Source organism: Hemicordylus capensis, chromosome 1 (assembly GCF_027244095.1).
Source record: "Hemicordylus capensis ecotype Gifberg chromosome 1, rHemCap1.1.pri, whole genome shotgun sequence".
NCBI classification, from domain to species: Eukaryota; Metazoa; Chordata; class Lepidosauria; order Squamata; family Cordylidae; genus Hemicordylus; species Hemicordylus capensis.
In genome coordinates, this window is record NC_069657.1 from 305,743,063 (window position 1) to 305,765,794 (window position 22,732).

A 22,732-nucleotide genomic window follows, 5' to 3' on the forward strand; every position below is an offset into this window, starting at 1 on the left:
ATACGTGCGACAAAGAGGCGGTTCTTTTCTGCCCGTATTGCCTCTGTGAATTCACGTCCAGCGGAGTTGTTCAGGTTTGTGAGGGGATTAGTATCTTCCCCCCCTCCCTTGAACCAGAATTTGGAGTCATCAGTTACCTGCTGTGATGTGTTTAAAGAGTTTTTCGCAGATAAAATCTATCGGATTCGGGCCGACCTAGATGGAGACTCCACAATTAATTTGATGTCTGAGCTGGAGGTGCCCAACGACTCCACTTATGTGATTCGATTGGATCGGTTTCAGTTTGTGACTCCTGAGGATATGGACAAGCTGCTTGGATCGGTGAGGCCTACCACTTGTTCTCTTGACCCTTGTCCAACATGGCTTGTTCGATCTAGCAGGGAGGTTGTTGTAAACAGCCTGGTGGAAATCATAAATGCTTCTCTGAGGGAGGGCATGATGCCTCCTTGTCTTAAGGAGGCAATCATTAGACCTCTTCTAAAGAAGCCTGCATTAAATCCCTCAGAGTTGAGCGATTATAGGCCTGTTTCCAACCTCCCATGGCTGGGCAAGGTAATTGAGAGGGTGGTGGCCTCTCAGCTCCATGCGGTCTTGGAGGAAACTGATTATCTAGACCCATTTCAAATCGGTTTTCGGGCGGGCTATGGGGTGGAGACTGCCTTGGTCGGCTTGATGAATGATCTCCAATTGGCAATTGACAGAGGAAGTGTGACTCTATTGGTCCTTTTGGATCTCTCGGCGGCTTTTGATACTATTGACCATAGTATCCTTCTGGAACATCTGAGGGTGTTGACAGTGGGAGGCACTGTTTTACAATGGTTCCGCTCCTACCTCTTGGATAGATTCCAGATGGTGTCGATTGGCGACTGTTGCTCTTCAAAATCTGAGCTTAAGTATGGTGTCCCTCAAGGCTCCGTACTTTCTCCAATGCTTTTTAACATCTACATGAAACCACTGGGAGAGATCATCAGGGGATTTGGAGCTGGATGTTACCAGTACGCTGATGACACCCAGATCTACTTCTCCATGTCAACTTCTTCAGGAGCTGGCATATCCTCCCTAAATGCCTGCCTGGAAGCAGTAATGGGCTGGATGAGGGAGAATAAGCTGAAACTGAATCCAGATAAGACGGAGGTACTTATTGTGTGGGGTCAGAACTCTAGAGACAATTTTGATCTGCCTGTTCTAGATGGGGTCATACTTCCCCAAAAGGAACAGGTTCGCAGTCTGGGAGTACTTCTGGATTCACACCTCTCCCTGGTTTCTCAGGCTGAGGCGGTGGCCAGGGGCAATTTCTATTAGCTCTGGCTGATACGCCAGCTGCGCCCGTTTCTTGAGATCAATGACCTCAAAACTGTGGTACATCTGCTGGTAACCTCCAGACTTGACTTTTGTAATGTGATCTACATGGGGCTGCCTTTGTACGTAGTCCGGAAACTTCAGTTGGTTCAGAATGCGGCAGCCAGGTTGGTCTCTGGGCCATCTCGGAGAGACCATGTTACTCCTTTACTGATGGAGTTACACTGGCTGCCAATAGGTTTCCGGACAAAATACAAAGTGCTAGTTATAACTTTACAAAGCCCTAAACGGCTTAGGCACTGGGTACCTAAGAGAACAACTTCTTTATTATGAGCCCCACCGCCCATTGAGGTCATCTGAGGAGGTCCACCTACAGTTACTTCCAACTCATTTGGTGGCGACACAGAGACGGGCCTTCTCGGTCGCTGCTCCAAGGTTGTGGAATGTGCTCCCTGCTGGGATGCGATCCTCCCCATCTCTGGCAATTTTCAAAAAACACCTGAAAACCCTTCTTTTCACCCAAGCTTTCTCAGCTTCCTAAATTGTGGGGTTTTTAATTTCTGGTTTATTTTAAAATTCAAAACCCGATTTGGGTTTTTTTAAATTACTGTAATTGTTTAATTGTTGTTTTAAAATGTTTTTAAATTGTTAATTGTTATATTGTTTTTTAATTTGTCTTAGCTCTTTACTGTTTTAGTGGTTTGTTTTAATTGTAAACTGCCCTGTGCCATTTTGGAAGGGCGGTATACAAATCAAATACATACATACAGAGAGAGAGAGAGAGAGAGAGAGAGAGAGAGAGAGAGAGAGAGAGGTCTGAGGGTGAGTCTAAAACTATTGTAAAATTCTTGGTTTTGGTTTTATTTGTCATGGAATCATAAAAAAATAGGTAGTAATTTAATATTAATAAATTAGTATTAATAAATTAGGGTTTTTTCTGGTGCTTTGTTTATTTTATGAAAGTTTTTGGCAGTTCTTGTGCAGGTAATATCACCACAAAATTGCTTTGCCAGCTAAATGGTTTGCTTGACTGTGGATCAGCACTATTTTCCCACAGTATTGATATGTAAGTAAATTGGCATTTTTCTGTGAAAGAAGCCATAATTGGCACAGTATGATAGCAATTTATGACAACAAAGTTGTCCATCTTAAACTCTAAAACAAAGCTTAGATAAATATTACAAGGCATGAACATTGTCAAGGCATGAACATTGTCACTGTCATGCTTGCAGCCTCCTGGCTGGGGGTCTACTCTTGTGCCTCATGCACCACAGCAACATAAGAGCACAAAAACAAGTTTAATGGAGCAATCATTTTATTAACCTCATTTAAGAGGAGAGGGATTTATTGTGGCTAGCTGCTGGGAGCTGCACAGCTCTCATTGTAGCACACGATCACCCCAAAGCGGGCTGGGCTCCCTTAGCCCGTTTTTGAGCAATCGAGGGAATAGCCTCCACATCTTTGTTCTACCCAGGTTTGGGAGCTGTGTGTGTCCCCAGTTTTTGGTTGTGTGAAAGCAGTGCAGGAGGAAAACCTAGGTAGAAGTGATTGTGTGGAAGCAAGGCAGGAGAAAAGGCTACCTAAGTTTTCCTCTTACCTTGCTTCCACACAACAGAAAACTGGGAGCACATACAACTCCCAAACCAACACAGAACACAATTTTTGATTGTGTGAATGACTTCTATGTTGTGTTGTGATGTGTGGAACAGTTAAGGGGAGACAGGAGCTGAGAAAGTTCAAACAAAGAGCAGTGAAGTAGTCCTTGGCTATTGTTGCCAACAATGAGTCAAATCTCACAATCGCCCAAAAGTGGGCTAAGGGAGCCTCGCCCGCTTTTGGGCAACCATGTGCTGCAACAGAAGCTGCGCCCTAAATTTAGCCTCACCGTAAATACCCCTCCCCTAATACGAGGTTAACGGAGTGAGCGCTCCATTAACCTCCTTTTGCTTGTGTGTTGCCGTGGCGTGCAGCAACACACGAGTAGACCCCTGATCAGGTGGCTGGAAGCAGCCTCCCTGGCTCGGGGGTCTATCCTAGGGGCTGCATGGCCCCCGATGCTAACTTCCGGGGCTGCACAGCCCCCAATCCTCACAGCCCCTGCCAGCTCCATGACATAGGGCTGCCGACTTGATCTTCTGCGTGGAGAGCGAGCTGAGCCTGCTCTCCCCACAAACCCCCTTCCAGCAAGTCTTACTGATCATGAGACTCACCTCAGTGTTTAAGACTTTAAGACTCAGAAAGTGAGGTGAGATTCACCTCAGTGTTTAAGACTCACTCAGAAAGGCTTATATGGTTATATAGACTAGATAGAAAGACAAGTTGCCTTAGATAGCGTCTCGGGCAAAAGGTGCCTTTGGTGCCTGTGCTGCCAGTTAGTTTCAGTGTTGACAAGTTGTGTGGCTTGTGCAAGCTCAGCAAAATACCCCTTCAGGTAGGCACTCTGGCTGACCATCTAGCTCACCCACCCTTAACACTGGTCCTGATGGATCAGATCAAGGGTCCATCCAGGGATGGACCCTTGATCTGATCCATCAGGACCAGTGTTCCCTCTAACAGGGATTCCCAGATGTTGTTGACTACAACTCCCAGAATCCCCAGCCACTGCAGCTGGGGATGCTTGGAGTTGTAGTGAACAACATCTGGGTATTACTGTTAGAGGGAACAGTGATGAGGACCCTTCTTCTTAAGTTCCTATATATGTGACTTCCAGCCAATCAGGGTATGGGACAAGGAAGGAAGGAAGGAAGGACCATGTCTATTTAACCAGTTTAGATTTGCCAGTTGATGAAGGTATCTGCACTGAAACCTAAAGGATCCAGTCCTTGACAGTGCTGGAACTGCACATATTTTTCTTTCATGACATGTTGAGGCTGTGCACATGAACAGCCCTACCCTAGCCCTGGGTAGGGCTGCTCGTGTGCACTGCCAGCATTGAGGCCAATCCTGGTGCTGTCACCGCAGCAAGCCTGACTTTTGTACTCAGGCTTTTACCTGGGTTAGAGGGTGCCAGGGCCATGTGTATGCTCGGGCTGCACGTAGCCCGAGCATGCACAGAGTCAGGCACCTAGAGTGCCCAATTCCCAGTGGAATCCCCCAAGGATCTGCACTCATCGCATGGTGCATTGTTGTATTGCTGGAGGCCAGGAAAACTAGTTCCGACCTCCACTGATCATTGCTACATGGAGCTGCATGGATTGTGTGGGTGTGCAGCGGTGTGCAAAAGATGGAAGGACAGATAGTCTAGGGGGAGAGTAGGTGAAACCCTCCCTACTCCCACCCTGCCCACCATGACATGAGAATAATCTTATTATGTTGTCACATTCAACAACAAGAATTCCTAATGTATAAAACAGCAAAAGACTTCCATGTGTATAAAAGTTTATTCCACCTAACACATCCAGAGGGTGCAGCTATAATTGAGCAGATGGGTTCAAAGAACTAAGGATGTGCATGGAACCGGCGGGCAGTTTGAAGGTGGGGGGATATCTTTAAGGACTGAGGAGGGTGCACTCACTCCCCCACCATGTTTCCCCCACTGGTGCTGCAGTTTAAAAGAGTCAGGTGGGGCAGCAGCGTATCTCCCTGCCACCCCGTTGCCTCTTCAGATCGGAAGTGACTGGAAGTATCCAGAGCGTGTGTGCATGTCGGGCATGTGCATGTGCTCATTTTGCTCACTCGCACACACATTGGGCGTGTGCACACACACTGGGTATTTCCAGTCACTTCTGGTCCGAAGAGACAATGGGGCAGCAGGGAGGTATGCTACCGCCTCGCTGGACTCTTTTAAACTGCAGTGCTAATGTGGGAAATGCAGTGTGTGTGGGGGTGGATAAGTGCACCCTCCCCAGTCCTTAAAGGTATCCCCCCCCACCTTCAAACCAGCAGAAACACTGGTCTTTCAAACCTGTTTGGAGGCCCATAAAAGGGCCTCTGAACAGGTTTGTGCACATGGCAGGTGCAGAGCCTGACCACCAGCGGCCCATGTGTGGCTGCGGGGGCGGCCCCGCTGACCCCACCCCTTGTGTCTTATGTCAGACGTGGGGGACGTCAGATGCGGGGGGCATGGTCTGGCTCCCGAACGGAGCCTTGAGGCTCCGTTCAGGAGTTGGAGTTCAACTCCTGAAGGGGCCATGCGATCCTTGCTTGGAATCTAAACCAGCACCCCTGCGTCTGACGTCAGATGCTGGGGGCATGTCAGGGCCATGAGGCGCGGCCGCTGATTGGGTGCAGCCCTGGTTCTTTGAAATCGTTGGCCCAATGGTGGTTCCGCCCCTGGCACATGTCTACAAAGAACCCAGCCCCCCCCCCATTCCTGAGGGCACCCCAGGTCCTCCCCTCCTTATTTTCTTCATTCAAGTTAAGTTTTATTTACGGTCCTAGACCAAACAATATTTTCTTCAGTATCTTCCTCACTCTGGTGGCCACCGGGTAGAGGGGTGAACACTGGCCTCCTCTCCCCTAGCTACGCCCCTGCACAACCAGTTTGTATCAACTCATGTTTCTTCTTCAGGGGTGAAGCTATTTAATGTGGCAAAATTGTTTGAGCAGGTTTCTTCTATTCTTGAACTTAGCTAACCGTTATAATCAGATTTGAGGAATTGTTTTTTAGTTAACTGAAATGTTTCAGTGTGAGTGTGCTTGATTTGTAGTTCTTAACATTTTAATAATTTAGTGAGGAAAGTCAGTTAATTACATTAATTTCTTTTTTCACCAAGTGTGGACTGTAATGAGTATGAGAAGCATACTTAGAAGCAGCTAAAACCTGGATGAATAAAAAGACATAGCTTGTTGCAGATAGGAGCGTCAGACAGAGGTGGATGCTGATAGCTGGGATTATATAGGCCACAGCTTTATTGAAATAACATGGCCTAGAGGTATTAGCTAAGAGCAGTGTGGAAGCGGTATTTCTAACTCTTTCCAATAAGCTGCTTGGGGAGCCTGGTATGGATAGCCAGCCTCAGTTTCCCCTTGACCCAACAAAGCTCATGCCTGAGTCATATCTAATGGATGCTACAATATCTGTTTAGTCTACAATGGATGAAAAAGCTCTAAAGCTGATTTTATCATAGTTTAACGCCCCTTAGCTATGTGTAGCCATGGAAGTTTTCAGTATGCTAAAATGCTGGCCTTGCCAAATGAAATTAACAATGTCAGGTCATTGTGGACTGTGAGAATGGAAATATCACCTTGTGGTTCTACTTGGCACAATGCTACTTGTCTATTTTTTGAATACAAAGCAACTTCATAGGAGTCCTTTGTGAGTATGAAGCACTTGGAGGACTTTTAAAACGTTTTACCCCAAAGTCCATTAATTGCAGTTTTTTACAACTCCAAAGTCATCTGTTGTGGTGACTTCCTAGAGTTAGTCCCTCAGCTAGCAGGGCTGCATGAAACTGTCTACTCTTGAGTTTCTTCCAAGAATTATAAAAAAAAATGACTGACATTATCTGAAGTTATCTGTGCCACAACTGTGAACTGTAATATTTTGAATCTATTTTTTCACACTGTGTCAAGAGAACTCACGCTTTCTTTTTTAATCTTTAGTATAATATACAAGCAGATCAGTACAGAAGTTGTGATAACGTCTCTGCCAAATCATCAGATAGTGATGTCAGTGATGTGTCAGCCATTTCCCGTACCAGCAGTGCCTCACGCCTCAGCAGCACAAGCTTTATGTCAGAGCAATCAGAGCGCCCTAGGGGCAGAATCAGGTGAGTTTGCAATATAGTTTTAAAATAGTCAATTTTTCTTGACTGAAATATGACAGCTGCAGTTGTATATATTTTTCTATAATATATACAAATGAGAATTCCCAGATGCAAAATACACACACACAAACAAACAAAAAAAACCTCTTTTGGATTATTATAACTTACCAAGCAGTTAAACAAACCAGCAAAACTGAATCTCAGCAGCAGTAAATATTTTATCAGCTAGAGACTCAAGCTTTCATTGAGCTGATCACTGTAAACCCACAGCAATCATTTTTTGAGCATGTATAATGAGCATGAAATTAAATGTGGTTGGGTACTTCGTAGGAGTGCACCGTCTGGGAAACTCTGGAAATAAAGGTTTCAGAACTGCTGTTAAAAACTCAATTTTGCCTTAAAAAAAAATAATAAATAGTGCCTCCATGTGAAGCCTTTTTCTCATAATGCAGTTGAGAGGTCCTGCAGTGATTCTAGACGGTTTCAGCTGTGACACAAGTCACTTAACTACCGTATTTTATGGACTATAAGACTCACTTTTTTCCTTGAAAAATATCCGCCAAAATTCAGGAGCGTCTTATATGTTTTAACAGTTTAATATGTTAAAACTCTGAAAAACTGGATTAAAATTAAGGTGCGTCTTATATTCTGTAGCGTCTTATAGTCCGTAAAATACGGTATATGAAATATCTGCTAGGGGTGAGCAAGAAAATTCTTTTGATTCATTATTCATTTCATTTTCTTTATGAAAAACAGTTTTCATTTAGTTATTCATTTGTTAATTTTTTTGCTTATACCGGTTTTTGTTGTTGTTGTTGTTTCATTACTCAGATTTGTTGTTTTGCCTTGTTTCCTTTATTCTTTCTTTCGTATTGGTTTCCATTGTCCCCTATGGCTGCAGTGGGCATTTGAAGTCCTTTGCACAGGCACCTCCTGGTGCCCACCATTTCATTTTCCAACACTGCCCAGATGCCGCATCAGTCCAGGGCATTATTGGAAAAAGGTGGAGGCAGCTGTGCAAAGGATGTGCCATTGAACAAGATAAGGAGCACCAAATACTGAATGAATAACACATGGGGTTCTGAAAACAAACACTTGCATTTGCTGCACATCACATTCACTTTGTGAGAAATTTAAATTGAACGAAGTAGACCTCATTCAATTATGAACCAAATGCACACTTGTAATGTTTGTGTATATATATTACACATGCTTATATTGTTTCCAGAGATACTCCATATTACCCCTTTTCAGACACATCTTTGAGGTCCTTTATGTGTTACTTTAGCTACTTGGGATGGGAAGGAATCAGTTTTCTGTGAGTATCTTCCATGTGGTGGAGGTAATATTTAAATGGCCCAGGCCTGTGGATGGAGACAATTGTCTGGGTCTTTCCTACAGAACTGGTACAGCCCTTTTGACACTATGCGGATTTTGTGGGTAGCACCAACCCAACTCGCTCCCAGTCACTTGACTGTTATTTAAACATCAGCCAAGCTGTATAGGAGCTAGTTGTGGGATAACAGCTCCCACATGTCTAGGGTAACATATAAAGAGCTCCTAACTGCCTTCATGTTGTTCTTCAATAATAGTGATAATATGGGTTACAGAGGCTGGATTGGGCAGAAGCAATATGTTTAGGTGACTATAGTCCTAGAACTGTAAGGAGCCACACTTGTACCAGGACAATAGTAGCAGCAAGTATTAGTTCTGTGCTATATGTCATCAGTTGCATATGCATATTCCTATGTCTTATTAATAATCAGAATTCCCCTTAGATATTAATCAGCTCACTTTATTTATACATTAAGCCATTGAGAGTTGTTTTCGTAGTGTAGTGACAGGTCTTGTGAATGTTCCAGTATGTATTTAACTAATAATGAGATTTTGGCCTTCCACCTCTTAGATTTACTTGCTTTTTGTAGATTTTCCAGGATATGACTAATCATAATCTCAATACTTAGAGTATTCCACAAAGGTGTATTTATGCTGGCTTCATGCATAAATACTGTGCAAGTCAGCCCTTAATGTGATGTTGCTTTCAGTAAGCCCTCTTCCATGCTTACTCAGTATAAATAGCAAACCTCATTCAGAATAGGTATATTCTAATGATTATTGGGAAAGCTGACTTATATGGTGGAGCCACCATGAAATTATTGTATGTACATTAACTATGATAACTGAATATCCCAGTGTCTGATAAATCAGTCATCATCTCACATCACAGACACATGGCAAGATCACAATCATTTGGTGACACCAATATGTTTCCAGGAGATGGTGAGCCAGAATCTTCCCATCAAAATCCATTGCCACCTTAATAGTTTTTATCATCTATTCCCACCTCAAATGGTTTTCTTAGTTTTTATTTTGCTTCAGAAACTGAAAAGGTACCCACGATGCATATGTCAAAAACTGAACAATCCCATGGAATTGACTGAATACCATTCTTGCTGTGGCAAGAATATATATACTTTATTCAGTTTTGAGATTTGTAAAAGACATTTGGAGATAAGGACCACATCGATTTCAATGAATCAAATTAGAGGATGAGTTCCATCATCCTCTAATATAAGTCAATGGGTTTCTCTTTCCCAATCCCAAACCAGTACCAGAAGAGTTTTAAAAGATTGTAGGAGACAAGGAGTAGCATATATAGAACCACACCAGCTCAGCTGGGAAAAAATTGTCGCTGGGTCATCCCTCTCTGAGCCTCGTGGGCTAGCTCGGTTTAAAATTAACTAGAAAAATATCCGGTAGATTGTATCGCTGCCACCAACTGCTCTGTAGTTAACCAGGTTTTTCTGACTGAAAGGGAGCAATATCTTCAGTCCCCTCTTTATATTGTTATCAGACAAATATAAAAATGTGGTTCCACTTTAAATGGGGAAATAGCAGGCTTTGCGCTCCTTTGAACTAGCTGTGTGAACTAGAGACTCCCCCCCTCTCCTCTTCAGTCAAACACTCTGAGAGAGCTTGTAAACAAAGAAAACAATTGATTTACTACAAAAATAAGCAGGATTCCAAGTGAAGCTGTTGCAAATAAGATTAGCCTCTTAGTGATTACAAGAGCTTTTCCTATCGCCCAGATGTTTATAGATGGTACTTGACTTAATCATTACTAGGATGTGGTAGCAGTGAGGTAATTATAAATTAAAGTTAGTATGTTAGGATGGATGTGCTCTGGGCACATCCCCAGCCATCATTGTGTGTGATGGCCAGCTTTCATCTGAACTGACTGACCCATGAAAAATCTCCATTTTTATCTTTAGGGGTTCAGTATCAAAAGCTGAGACTGCATTATAGCATAGCTTAGTTTTCTTAGGTTCATATTGAATTATGTACTTTGTCATGTCTTAAGTCTTTTACTTAAGGGCTTCTGTGATGACACTGCAGCTGATTCAATGATATGAGAAGACTTCTAGGTATCTGTGACATCAAAGCAGCTCAGCCAGTGGTTAGGGAAGGTATGGAAACTTGGGTAAATTACCAGACATGGGTGCTCTGAGCTCTCAAGCATGTTGCTGTGACTGTTGCTACAAATGCATGTGTCTCCTTGCAAGGAGAGGTAAACACTATGGCCATTTTCCTGACATTACTGCTGCCTATCTGTTTCAGAATGAGCAGTTCCTGTAGGTGAGCTAGAGTTTCATGACTTTAAATTTTCATATTGAAATTTGCATGTTCAATGAGGGAAAACTTTTTGTTACACTAAGCAAGTTTCTATCTTGTAAAAATTTGTAAACCTGAGATATGCTGAGAAGAGAATGACTAAGAATGAGCTGCAACAAAATTGCTGTATCTTCCTCCTTCCCAACAGAAATTTACTTTTATCACAGCTGGTCAGTCTTATCCCAAGGAGGACACAACAGTGCCCATGTCAGCTGATAGAACACCTTACAACATCATTAGTAGTACTTGGTATGGAAAATAATCAGACAATCTGGAAGCAACAGACATATAAATTAATCTTGTAAATACGCATAGTGGGCATGGTGCACAGATTAGTTTTCTCAGTGTAGTCATAAAAGCATGTCATGCAAGTTAATGGGCAAGTTTGCATTATTAGACTGCTTCAAGGTCAGACATATTATAACACCATATTACCACTGCCGGATTCATATCTAGCACCATGATAGATTATATGACTTAAGTAAACCCATATATAAGTATCCTGTACCACCTCCCATCACTTTCTAATTTTGTGGCATGCTGAAGATTCAGGCTGATTCGCACTTAAACATGATGTTGAGCTAGTGCATCCAGTGATGCATCCTATCATACACACATTTTAGCTCATTGCTCATGGTCTTGGAATGTTAAGTGAGTATAGAATTATCAAGGAGTATTGGGTTCCTTTTTAGAAACGTATTCAAAGTGCTAGGCAAAGATTCTGCATCATCAGTGATAGTTCTCTTTCAAGACTTCAAGGGATCAAGTCAGTCTTGAATGTAACTTGTAATATGGATAGAAAATGTTCTTCAGTTGGCTGACATCCTAACTAGTACTGTGTTCGTGCAGCATTTTCAAGATCCAGACTACTACTGCACCACTGCACGAGCTGGGAAAGGGGTGATTTTTTACAATCTCCCTTTCCCTCGGAAGCCCATTGTACGTGTGGCCCTTGGAAACATATTTTCATGATAGACAGTGGATTTCAGAGGGAAATGATAGAAAATCTGCTCTTCTCCTGCTCATGTGACAGCACAGTAGTAGTCTGTAGGTCAGCACTGCTGTATCAGCACACTTCTAGTCTGGACGTCAGCCAGCATTTCTTTTTCAAATGGTAATTTGAAGCATGTACCTATTTCTTACAATATTTTGATAAAGTTCTTCCCAAAAAATATATGATTCACATAACATTTGTCAGGTTAGAAACAAGGATTTCTGCATGCAAAGGCTTGTTTCTGCATGCAATATCCTTGTTTCTAACCTGACAATATAGAAACAATGGACCGCTTCTCGAGATCAGTGAGAAGAGCTCTGTGCAGGTCTGCGGGGAGAGCAGGTTTGACTCACCCTCCCTGTAGATGACTGAGCTCTCTTCCCTGGGTGGGCAGATCGCCCACCCAGACGAATGACTGCACTCCCGGCAGCTCCGGAAGTTGGGGAGATGGGACACGCTGCTACATACCACATCACCCCCGGAGCTCTGATAATGCAACGTGCAAGTGTGCGGTGCATTATGGGGATCCCCCTCCTCCCCTGAGTGTGCCAGGCGGGTGTGCCAGTATAATTGTTTGACATACAATTACAAAAATGAGGTTAAGGAAGCGCTTGCTCCCTTAACCTCATTTCAGACAGTGGCTACTTAGGTGGGTTTGCTGCCACTGGGCTCCCAACCCGGTTTTGCATGCTTGTAGGAATAGCCTCAATGTATCTACAGTGTTTGTAACTACTGTAGTAAGGGTTTTTTTTTTAAGCCCCAGGTATTTTTTTAATATCACTGCCTAGTAGACCCTATCTGTCTGAGTCAGTTACTATTTCTAAGAACTGCTGTGTTAGCAGAAGAGCTGTCTAGCTGTGTCCCTTCTAAAAATATAGAAACCAGCATATCAACCAATTATTTTGGATAAATTCTTACTCTGTTTCTTAGAAATGTAACAACTGCTGAATAGTCTCAGTTCAATAGGAGAACCTGTATGGTTTATTGAAGGATTCTTATTTAATTAATTGTAAAAGTTAAATGGCATAGTGTTAATAGGTCTATTCCCATTAAAAACAACAACCCATGTTTTCTTAGAAGTAGCAAGCTGTGGTTCCCATTCTTATTCAGATAGCATTTCTTTTTGAAATCCAAAGTTTGATCATGCTTCCATCCCATTTTTAGTGTTTAGAAATTTCATGTGAATGTAGATTTAGTACCTGTAGTTCCTTATTTTCATTTTGAGTTCTTTATTTAATTTTGCATGCCTTCATGTTGTGACTGTGGAAAGGTCAAAGTCCTTAGAGATCTGCAAAACTGATGGCAAAAAAGAAAGAAGGATATCATGGGAATTAGATGACAAGACGGGGCACAGTGGAAAAAAAATGAATGTGGAAGACAAGAAAAGGAGAAGGCATACTGTTGCTGATGTGAGGTAAAGGTTAGCTTCCTTCCCTTATGTCTTTCTCCCAGTATCCTACTCATACTTATTTTAATAGCTTGAGGATCTCAGCGATGACCAAGCTTATATTTATGTATTGCTTCACAGATAAGAGCAGGGGAAACATATCTTCATTATGTGCAGTTTATTTTCTAATTTTCATTTTAACAGTTCTGAATTCTGTAGGTGTTTTCACAACATAATTTTAGTTCTGTTGCATCCGGGTATCCTAGTTTTCAACAGAATTGTACAATGTCAGAAAGGACAGAAATGTGAGCTCCCATTCTTACAGATAGAGTAGCCATCCTTCAGCACTTCATAATGTTCAGCGATGCAGGTAGGGGAGGAACTTGAGGAGCAACTCCTCACTTAATATTTTTAGTGGGGGTTGATGGGGTTATTTGGCTTGGAGGAGGGATTCAGTAAAATGAGGGGGAACTCCTTGAATGCTGTAGAGGGGAAATCTTCACCCCTGATAATGTTTAGCACCATTTGATTCCCCCAAACCATAAAAATGTTTTTATATTATCGAGGGGTGTCTTTGTGTCTCTGTGTGTTGTGCCTACTTACTGTGAATGAGATTGTTCAGTATTAGGAATGGGTTGTTAATTGTTCAGAACAATTCAGATGGTTCCCCTTATTGGTCTAACAGAGCAAATGGTGAAATTACCATTTGCAAGAATACAAGACTCCAGTGCAATTTGAAAATCCGCTTTTCTACAATCCCAACATTTTTGACCTAATAAAAGGTATATAATCTGAACCACTTTGGAAAGAAAAATACTTAGCATAGTCACTTTATCTCCGTTAAAATAGTCATTTTACCTAGTACTAATAACTATCTGTAAAATTAATGTTTATTTTTCCTGAGACCCAAAAGTAGTGGTTAGTTATTCAGCCCCTGCCCTTCCTGTGATCCATTGAGTGCATTTACTTAATATTTTCATTTCTCTCACACACTGACTTCTGGAGTTGTGGCATGATAGGTTTCCATGAAATTGTCTCATTTGAAAAAGTTCTTCCAGTTTTTTTCCAGATTCCATCCTGTCATGGAACATTTCAGACTAAGTAATTGATTCTGACAATGGAGCCAAGTACCACCCAGTCAAAACTATTCCCCCATGATACAACATGACTTCTCTTTATGTTACTGGTGGGGAGAGGGGGAGAAAGCACTTTGTGTGATGGGATTTATAGTTTCAAAAAGGCCACACAAATGACCTCTGTGCATGTGCAGAGGTCACTAAAATGGCCCCTGCAAATCTGCAGAGGCCCAAAGTGGGCAAGAGAAGGCCTGAACTGGGCTGCCTCCAGTCTGGGCTACTCAGGGAAAGGCCGGCAGGTGTGTAGGGAGCAGCTGCTTTGTCCCCCATGGCCACCACTGCTGCCACTGTGGCTTGTACTTGTGAGTACAGATTTATACCCCTCCTATCCCCTCTATACTTAGGACAGCCCTCCTGCCCCTGTATTGGTAAAGGGGAATCCTCACCAGTTTCCCCTTTACCAGTACAGCTCTGAACCAGTCAAACCGTATCAGTTAGAACTTGAACTGTATCCAGCTTGACCAGGCCAAAACCAAACTGGGCCAGATCATTCCGAACTGGCAAAACTGGTTTTGTGCACATTCATACTGGGTGAATGACTGTGTCTTAACCACCTTAAAAAATTATCAGAGATGGGGATGCTCTTATTTCAACATGGAGCTCATTCCAAAGCCTCATGGCAGGAATGGAGAAGGCCTGTCTCTGAGTATGTATGTATGTATGTATGTATGTATGTATGTATTTATTTATTTATTTATTTATTGGAGACATTTAATATACCGCCCACGCTGAAGACTCCGGGTGGTGCACAACAACATGCAAACAGGCCACATTAAAAATCACATTCTAAATTAAAAACTAAAGTAACTAAAGAACAGAAAAATAAACTACAGTGCAAAAGCCTGGTGAATAAGAAAAGTCTTCAATAGTGATTTGAAGATTGGTAAGGAATGGGCTAGCCAGATCTGTAGCGGGAGAGTTCCAGAGGAACGGGGCAGCAACCAAAAAGGCCCTTTCACGGGTCCTAGAGCCCCAAACATCTCAGAAATCAGGGACTGACAGAAGGACCATCTGCGATGATCTAACCAGATGGAATGTAACTGGATGGGAGAGGCGGATCTGTAGGTAGACAGGCGCCTGGCCCCACAAGGCTTTGAAGGTCAGAACCAGGACCTTAAATTGAGCTCGGAAGCAAATAGGCAACCAGTGCAATGACTGTAGGAGAGATGTTACCCTGTCATATTTTCTGGCACCCATGAGTAGGCGAGCCGCTGCATTCTGGACCCGCTGCAGCTTGAGTACCACCAAATGAGCTGGTGGCAACTGCAGGCAGACTTCCCCAGATTATCTCAATAGGCAGCAGGGCTCATAATGAAAAAGGTGTTCTCTTGAATAGATTGAATGTATATTTCAATCACTCTCTTAGATTGAACACACATTTGATTGCACAAATGTATTCCTCTAAAAGGATAGACCTACTACACTGGGTTGTACATACCTAAAGAAACCATGAAGAGTTTTAATGAGTATCATGGATCCAACCTAAAGCAGCAGTCAGGACTCAGACATGGAGGGGGCCACTCAAATGAAGGTTACCAGTGCCAGCTGCAGAGATGTGGGGCTCAGGCCCCAAAACTGAGCTTGAATCTGACAGCCAGGAATCCCTGGAGCCCAAAACCTTTGAACTAGGTCCCCCAAAGAAAGTCATTCCTGAGTCAGACTTCCCTAAGGGGCTGAGACCCACGTAGGACTAGAACCATAATTTCTTTTAAAAAGGAAATTCAAGGAGTATTTCATAGTTCCAGGGAGAAACTGAAATTCAAAGATGTCTCCCAATAAGACATGTTTGGAGAATTGTCTCAGGTGGTTTATCTGCATCCTCACCTACAACACGAGGAGCCTTTCGCTCCACAATGTCCATTCACCAGCACAAGAAGTGCAGTAGGTGGGCTCTGATTGAGAGGCAATGGAGAAGTTGGAGTCTTCATTCTTCAGCAAAGAGGTGGAGCCTGGGAGAGAGTCATCAGGTCTAGGAGAGAGAGGGGGGCTCATTTGGAGCAGAAACTCTGTAGGGGCAAGTAGCTTAACTCTCTCTGATCTGTCCAAGGTCCTGGAAGCCTGATGTCCTTGCTAGGGATGTGCCCAATCTTGGGCACATCCCTAGCAAGGGATGGGATTGGGCACATCCTTGCTAGGAATGTGCCTAGCAAGGGATGGGATTGGGCACATCCTTGCTAGGGATGTGCCCAATCCGCAGTTTTAAGCATGGTTCAAGCACTTTAAAGAAAAAGAAAAAGGGAACTTTAAGGGAAAAGAGAGCAGGTGCTCACCTGCTCTCTGCCACCCCTTCCAGTTCCTTCTGGGGTGGCATGCATCCCAAAAAGCCCCATGTGCCATCATCACAGACATGGCATCCACACATGCATCAGCACCATGTGCATGCTGACAGCGTGTGGGGCTTTTGGGGATGTGGGAAAATGGAAGATGCGAGAACATAAGACAGCTGAGGAATGTGGCATCTGTTTGCAGTATAGTGTATCTTGAGGCATTTTGCATTTGACTTGAGTTGTGTTCTACTAAACCAAATAAAGGAATGCTTTGGTTGATCTACTTTTAGGTTCACCTTTGGTTTAGGGTCAACAAGAGAATTTGCAGTGTTTGCAGTCTAGTTGTTAAAACTTGTTGTTGACATAAAAGGATGTATTAGCTGCATTTTTCATAAAGCATGTGTCTGGCAGTCTGCAGATTTTTCCATGGCTCATAATCAAATTCCATTTTTGCATCTCACTTGAGCCCACAGAGACAAATGTGGGTTGGGATTCTGTACAGTTTTTCTTATAAGGGACTGTTAATCTCCCATCTTGCCAAGATTTCTTTTGTCTCAGATTCATTTTCCCCCAAAGCTTTAATTAAAGGGGAAATATAGTGTCTAGGAGCACTACAACTTCTCGCTTAAATATCACCTCTCACCAGAGACAACTAGAAGTTACAAATAGATTTATTTTTTTCAAATAAAACCTGTTTTAATCAGGTAATGCCATAAATTAATTCAGTTCTGTACTTATTTTTAAATGCCATTTCAAAAGAAACATCCATGCAAAAGCACATGATGTAGACCAAGTTATGATTTTGAACTTTACATTGTCCGTTCCATAGATTCATGTATCTGATAGGTACATGAAATAATTTGTATTTTGTATGACAAAAACGTTTTCTTATTCTGTCTTGGTGGTAAGAACTGGCTGTGTATATAAATGACTTTCAGCATCTGAGTTAAAAGTGACAGTCAGTATAATTTCAGTACTGCCCCCGCTCCTTGTTTACATTGTATTGACTTAAAAGTGAAATGAGGTTATAGTGGACAAATTTAATGGCTCACCTTCCAGCAATGTGCCAGGCATTTCCGTTGTGCAGGCGCAGCTCGTGCACTCTCCTCGGGGGGGGGGGGGGGCAGCCAGGGGCTTCTTTAAAGGTAGACGGAGCCGGTGCTCCGTGCCGCCCAGTAGCCCGTGTGGCGGGGAATTGCCTCCACCACTCATCTGGCCGCTGGCGGGAGCTCGCCTCCGCAGGAGCCAGGTAAGTGGTGGAGGCAATTCCCCACCAGGGGGGCTGCTGGGCAGCACGGAGCACTGGCTCCGTTTACCCTTAAAGAAGCCACCTGCCGCCCCTCCCAGAGGAGAGTTCACAAGCCACGCCTGGCGTTGTGTGAGGGGGAGGCAATTTCTGACCATCTGTTCCTTTTGCAGACTCTTGTGTCTCTTGAAACTATCTTCCTGAGGGTCCCCCAACACTCAGGAAGATAGTTTTGGGAGGCACAGGTGGCTTCAGAAGGATGGGGGACTCCCAGAAATCATGCTTCATGCCTCCCCTCACACAACGGAAAATCCTGATGCACTGGCAGAGGTTAACCTGGGTGCTGACCACTGAAACTCCTCTGTGAAGTAAAGACCATGTATCACATCCTGACTAACAAAGTGTGGGTGCTCCTAACATCAGCACCCACCCAGCACTAGCCCTTGGGTTCTCCATGCTTTCTGAAGTGCAGGCACTCCAGCACAAGAGCACAAATAACTTTTTGGAGCACACCTGTACTCTGGAAACACTCTGTTAGACCAGAAACACATTGCTTGAACTCAGCATGAATACGGTCTAGCAGAGCGCTTCTGGGGGATTGGCAAGCTCCCAAACATATTTGCACTCTTGTGCAAGAATGCCTGCACATTGGGAAGCACAGAAACCAACACAGGGGCTAGCGCTGCATGGGTGCTGATATAGGAGCACCCACACTTAGTCAAGATTTCAGCCAGTGGCCTGCTCCTGTGTAAAGTTCTTTGCGACATGCACCTGTGATAGCTATATTTTCAATTTTAGGTTAAAACTAGCACATAGTTACGTCATTTGAATAACATTACCACAATACACTCACATAAAAGCAAGTGTTTCTGATCGCCACAATTGAAATCTTCTGTTAAATATGTAGATTGGCCCTGCATATTGTCACCAGACCCTAGCCCAAGCAGACACAGACACCAAGTGTTGGGTATAAAAAGGGCCACAACTTTATTGTCAAATTATTTGATTGATTTGAGCAGCAGACAATAGGAGAGAAACACTCCACCACCCATGTCAGTGTGGGCCTATCAAGGCAGGGTTCAGACTCCACAGTCCTAGCCCATGCCCTAAATAGGAGACACGCCCTGACTCCAGAAAGAAGCAGGTGGGAACCTGCTTCTGTCCCTTCACAGTAAACCCCATAGGGGTCTGGGCATTTCCAGGACTTCACACCTCCCTGACCTCTGAACCCTAGGATTTGCAAAGTCCTGGATCCTGTTCCATGGCCAACCAGCCTCCCTGGGCCGCACAAACCACAAGGGAGTGACTGACCACCGAACCTATTTAACTGCCCAAGGGTGCTCACCGATGTTAAATCCCTTTAGTTAACCCCCAGCCCGCACTGTCCCTGCCAAGTTGCGATCAACTACCAAAGTCTCAGAATGGGGTATGCGGGGGGGAAACGCAAAAAGGCCAATGCGTTGGAAGCAAAAAATTCCTACCCAGCCCCCAAAAGGATGACCAGCAAAGCCCGTTGTGAGCCTAGGGATGGGAGAGAGGGAAAATCTCGGCACCAGATGTAAGTTTGGGGTAGGGAGCAGCAGTAGCAGCAGACACAACCCCGCCAATTTTAGGCCCTGACTAATCAGGCAACACACCCAAACCCCTTAAGAGGAGTGTAAGGCAATGCAAGAGCAGTGTCAAAAGCAAGCAACCCAACCACCCAGTACTCCTAACCCAGGGCTTGTGATCACCAGAGGCCAGAACAGCCTGAAGGAGCCCCAAGGCCCACGAGGCCAAGTCCTCCCTAGGGCGCTTAAAGTATCCGTTCCGGGGCAGAAGGCCCAAATGATACCACCACCCAACAAGGGCTGATGTCACCGCCGCAGCCGTCGCCAAGCCCCCAACAAAGCCGCTGCAGAAAGCACCAATATTGCTGCCGCCGCCGAGATTGCCCAAAGGGCCCCCTCCACACCAGACCAAAACGGAGCCCCACTGGTGAGCTCCATCCATGGCAAAATCTCTGCGCCAAATGTAAGTTTGTGGCAGGGAGCAGAAGTAGCAGCAGACACAACCCCGCCCCTTTTAGGCCCTGACCAATCAGGTGCCTTCTAGAGCTTGTGCCTAGGCAGGGCTGGGACAAACTCGCCTCCCTACAGCAGGAGGCCTTGGGAGGGGCATTCATTTGTTCCATTGTAAATTAATAGTTTTAATCATTGTGTTTTAGATTGTAAACCACCCAGAGATCTATATATGTGACGGTACAGAAATTTGTTAAATAAACAAACAAACAAATAATAAAATAGCAGAAATAAAGAGTACTATCAGAATCAGGACATGGGGCACATGGATGTGGAATTTAATCCTTTTGCCTAGTGACAGTTTCCATACCAGAACATAGAGCAGATTTGGAGGGGGGGAGATTTTCATTGAATTTAATATCCCCTCCCTGCAAACCTTTATCTTGATCATGACCCCACCCCACGAGGCTACGGTTTACGGGGGGGGGGGACATATCAAGTGTCAAACAATGTATTAAATGCAATGTTAAGTTTGCAAATGTGTGTTCAAACTATATCCACCACAACTGAGCGTGTCTGTCTGCCTTCAACCTAAAGGATAATTAAGCTTTTGAAAAGTCCAAATATAGCCTGCATGCTATTTCTGCAGATAGACTGGATCTCAGGATCATGTGTACTTGCCATGATGCTTAGAAAACCACTTGTAATCTATCTATCTATTTAACATATTTGTATACTGCCCAAAACGCAAGTCTCTGGGCAGTTTACAACAATACAATAAAAACAACAAATAAAAAAGTTAAAACAGTACAACAATTTAAAATTTAAAACAACGTTAAAACTATTTAAAACCAACAAACTATTAAAACAAATCTATTCAGGCTACTATGGATATTATCAAATACGGGAGTAGTACAGATTCAATTCCCCCCACATTTGATGCCAACAATTTCATCATAGCAATAATCAATAACAGCCGCATGCCCACCATCCTGTCAGGCAGCTTGTGTTGTCTGGAGCACTGGGCTCGGAGGGCTCCCAGCTGCTCCAGGGGAGAGCTTTAAACCTGGCAGCTTTAAACCTGGCAGTTAGCCGAGGTTAAGCAAACATGAGGTTAACCTCAGCAAGCAATTGTCTGGGCGATCACCACAGGGTTTAGAGATTTTCCCCTGCCCCGCCACCACTTCTGACAGCAAGCCAGGGGGGACGATTGGCCCCGCCGAGTTCAGCAGCAGCTCTAAGGGGAGCAAGTGCTGAGCTCGTGATGCATGGCACCCTGGGATGTGGGTGGGAGCAGTCCTCCTGCTCCTCGCTCTTGCTGTCATCGTGCTGCCACTCGTGTGGGTGCGTGGCACAGGCGGAGGGCAGCATAGCCGTCACTCATCTGCCAGGGAAGGAAGGTGAGCTCCTCCCTTCCCCGCAGCCCTAGGAAGTGGCAGCCATGGACCGTGAGTCTAGTCTTAGTATCTTTTGATGATAAAGTTTTTTAACACTACCTCTGAACAGTTAGAGTTGCAGACATGAATGTACTAGCAAATGTTGGAACTGACTGTTTACATTAAATCACCTCTAGTCCCACTGAAGCATTCAGATGGTTTTAATCAAAGTAGTTCCACTTACATGTGAATCCTAGGCATCTTTTCCTGGGAATAAGGTCCACAAGCTGAAATCCAGACTAATGAAGCACCAGTGGTTGTGTGTGTTGGTTGGGGGGTGGAGATTTTGATAAATCAGTGACATAGTGCTTCCACATCCCCCAGAAGCAGAGTGACCCCCAAAAAATATTTCCCTGAGTACTGTGTGGCCCTCAGGGACATTATTTTGCATTATTTCACCTCCAGGGGAAGGGGAGATGGTTGCATTTCCTTCCCCCGCCCCACCATGTCTAAGTGGTGGAGCTGAATTAGTCTCCCTTTGCACCAGTGTTTCATTAGTCTGGAGGTTGGCCTTGGAGTTGAATGGGGCTTACTCCCAAGTGAGTCTGTCCAGCATTTCAGCCTTAGCTGGTTTGTCGAGCAGGCTGATTGTTTTTCTTAGGAGAGAATTTTTGTATACCTTACAAGAAGGCCCATTACAGACAATACGAGCTGGCACTTAAACATGGCACATATTGAATAATACTGCTTAGTTTATTTTTAGAAATATTATGCTCCTCATTAAAAAGAAGAGATTATCTTCCCCTTTGGTCCAGGAGTGCTACATGCTCTGAAGTTATTAGTATTCATGAGCTACCTCCTTGCAAAAGGGCTCCATAGGGGCTTAGAATTAGTATATGATTCTCTATTTGGCAGAAATGAGATGAGAAGCATACAGACTGGCACTAGTGCAAGTCAGTGATTCTATCTAAAGAGCAGAGTCACTAAACCTCTATATCGTAGCAAAGATATCCATGGATTATTAAGCTACTGAAGACTCTTAGTTGTGCCGAAAAAAATATATGGAGTAGCAGTGAACTATTATGGACGAAATTATTTCTCTTGCTAAGAGATTGACATGCCTGAAAGAGCACAGTAAAAACTATTATTTCAAAGGTGATTGTGACTACTTGGATTCTGGAATAAGATGTATTTTCACAAAGTACATCGGTAAGTTTATTTAGAAAGTAACTGATAACATTTAATATTTGCTTTTTGTGATCATTTTATGTATAAATAGAAGCTATTTCTCAAATTTATACAATTACTTATGTTGATTGCTGTTGTCCAAAATGTATGCGTGTATGTATATATATGTGTGTGTTATATATACTTGTGTGTGTATCTAAAATAATATAAATATAATAGACCTTTATATCTAAACGTGACCTTCATATCCTAAAAGTGATCTGATGAGGTTATTTTTGTATTTTGCCTAATTTAAGTAGCAGTTAATGAACTGAATATATCCTTTTCAAGTATTCCCAGTTCAGTCAGATCATACCTCGAGAAAACGACAGTACAAAGTGTAACTGAAAATCAGTGCTTTAATATATGTATTTGCTTTTTAACGTCTTCATGAATCCCTTGAGGAGGTCATGTACAAGT

General features: G+C 43.6%; 1 protein-coding gene across 50 annotated transcripts in view; it reads left to right on the plus strand.

Annotated features, from left to right (window-relative positions):
* RIMS1 (regulating synaptic membrane exocytosis 1) overlaps positions 1–22,732 on the plus strand; it is a 382,988-nt gene that overhangs the window by 313,564 nt on the left and 46,692 nt on the right. For 41 of the 50 annotated variants that reach the window (XM_053286849.1, XM_053286844.1, XM_053286835.1 and 38 more), the window contains 2 exons: positions 6,844–7,010; positions 12,944–13,087. In XM_053286849.1, coding sequence (XP_053142824.1) covers positions 6,844–7,010; positions 12,944–13,087 — 311 coding nt within the window. The remainder of the gene's footprint in view (positions 1–6,843; positions 7,011–12,943; positions 13,088–22,732) is intronic. The other 9 variants (XM_053286859.1, XM_053286860.1, XM_053286825.1 and 6 more) reach the window with 1 other exon arrangement.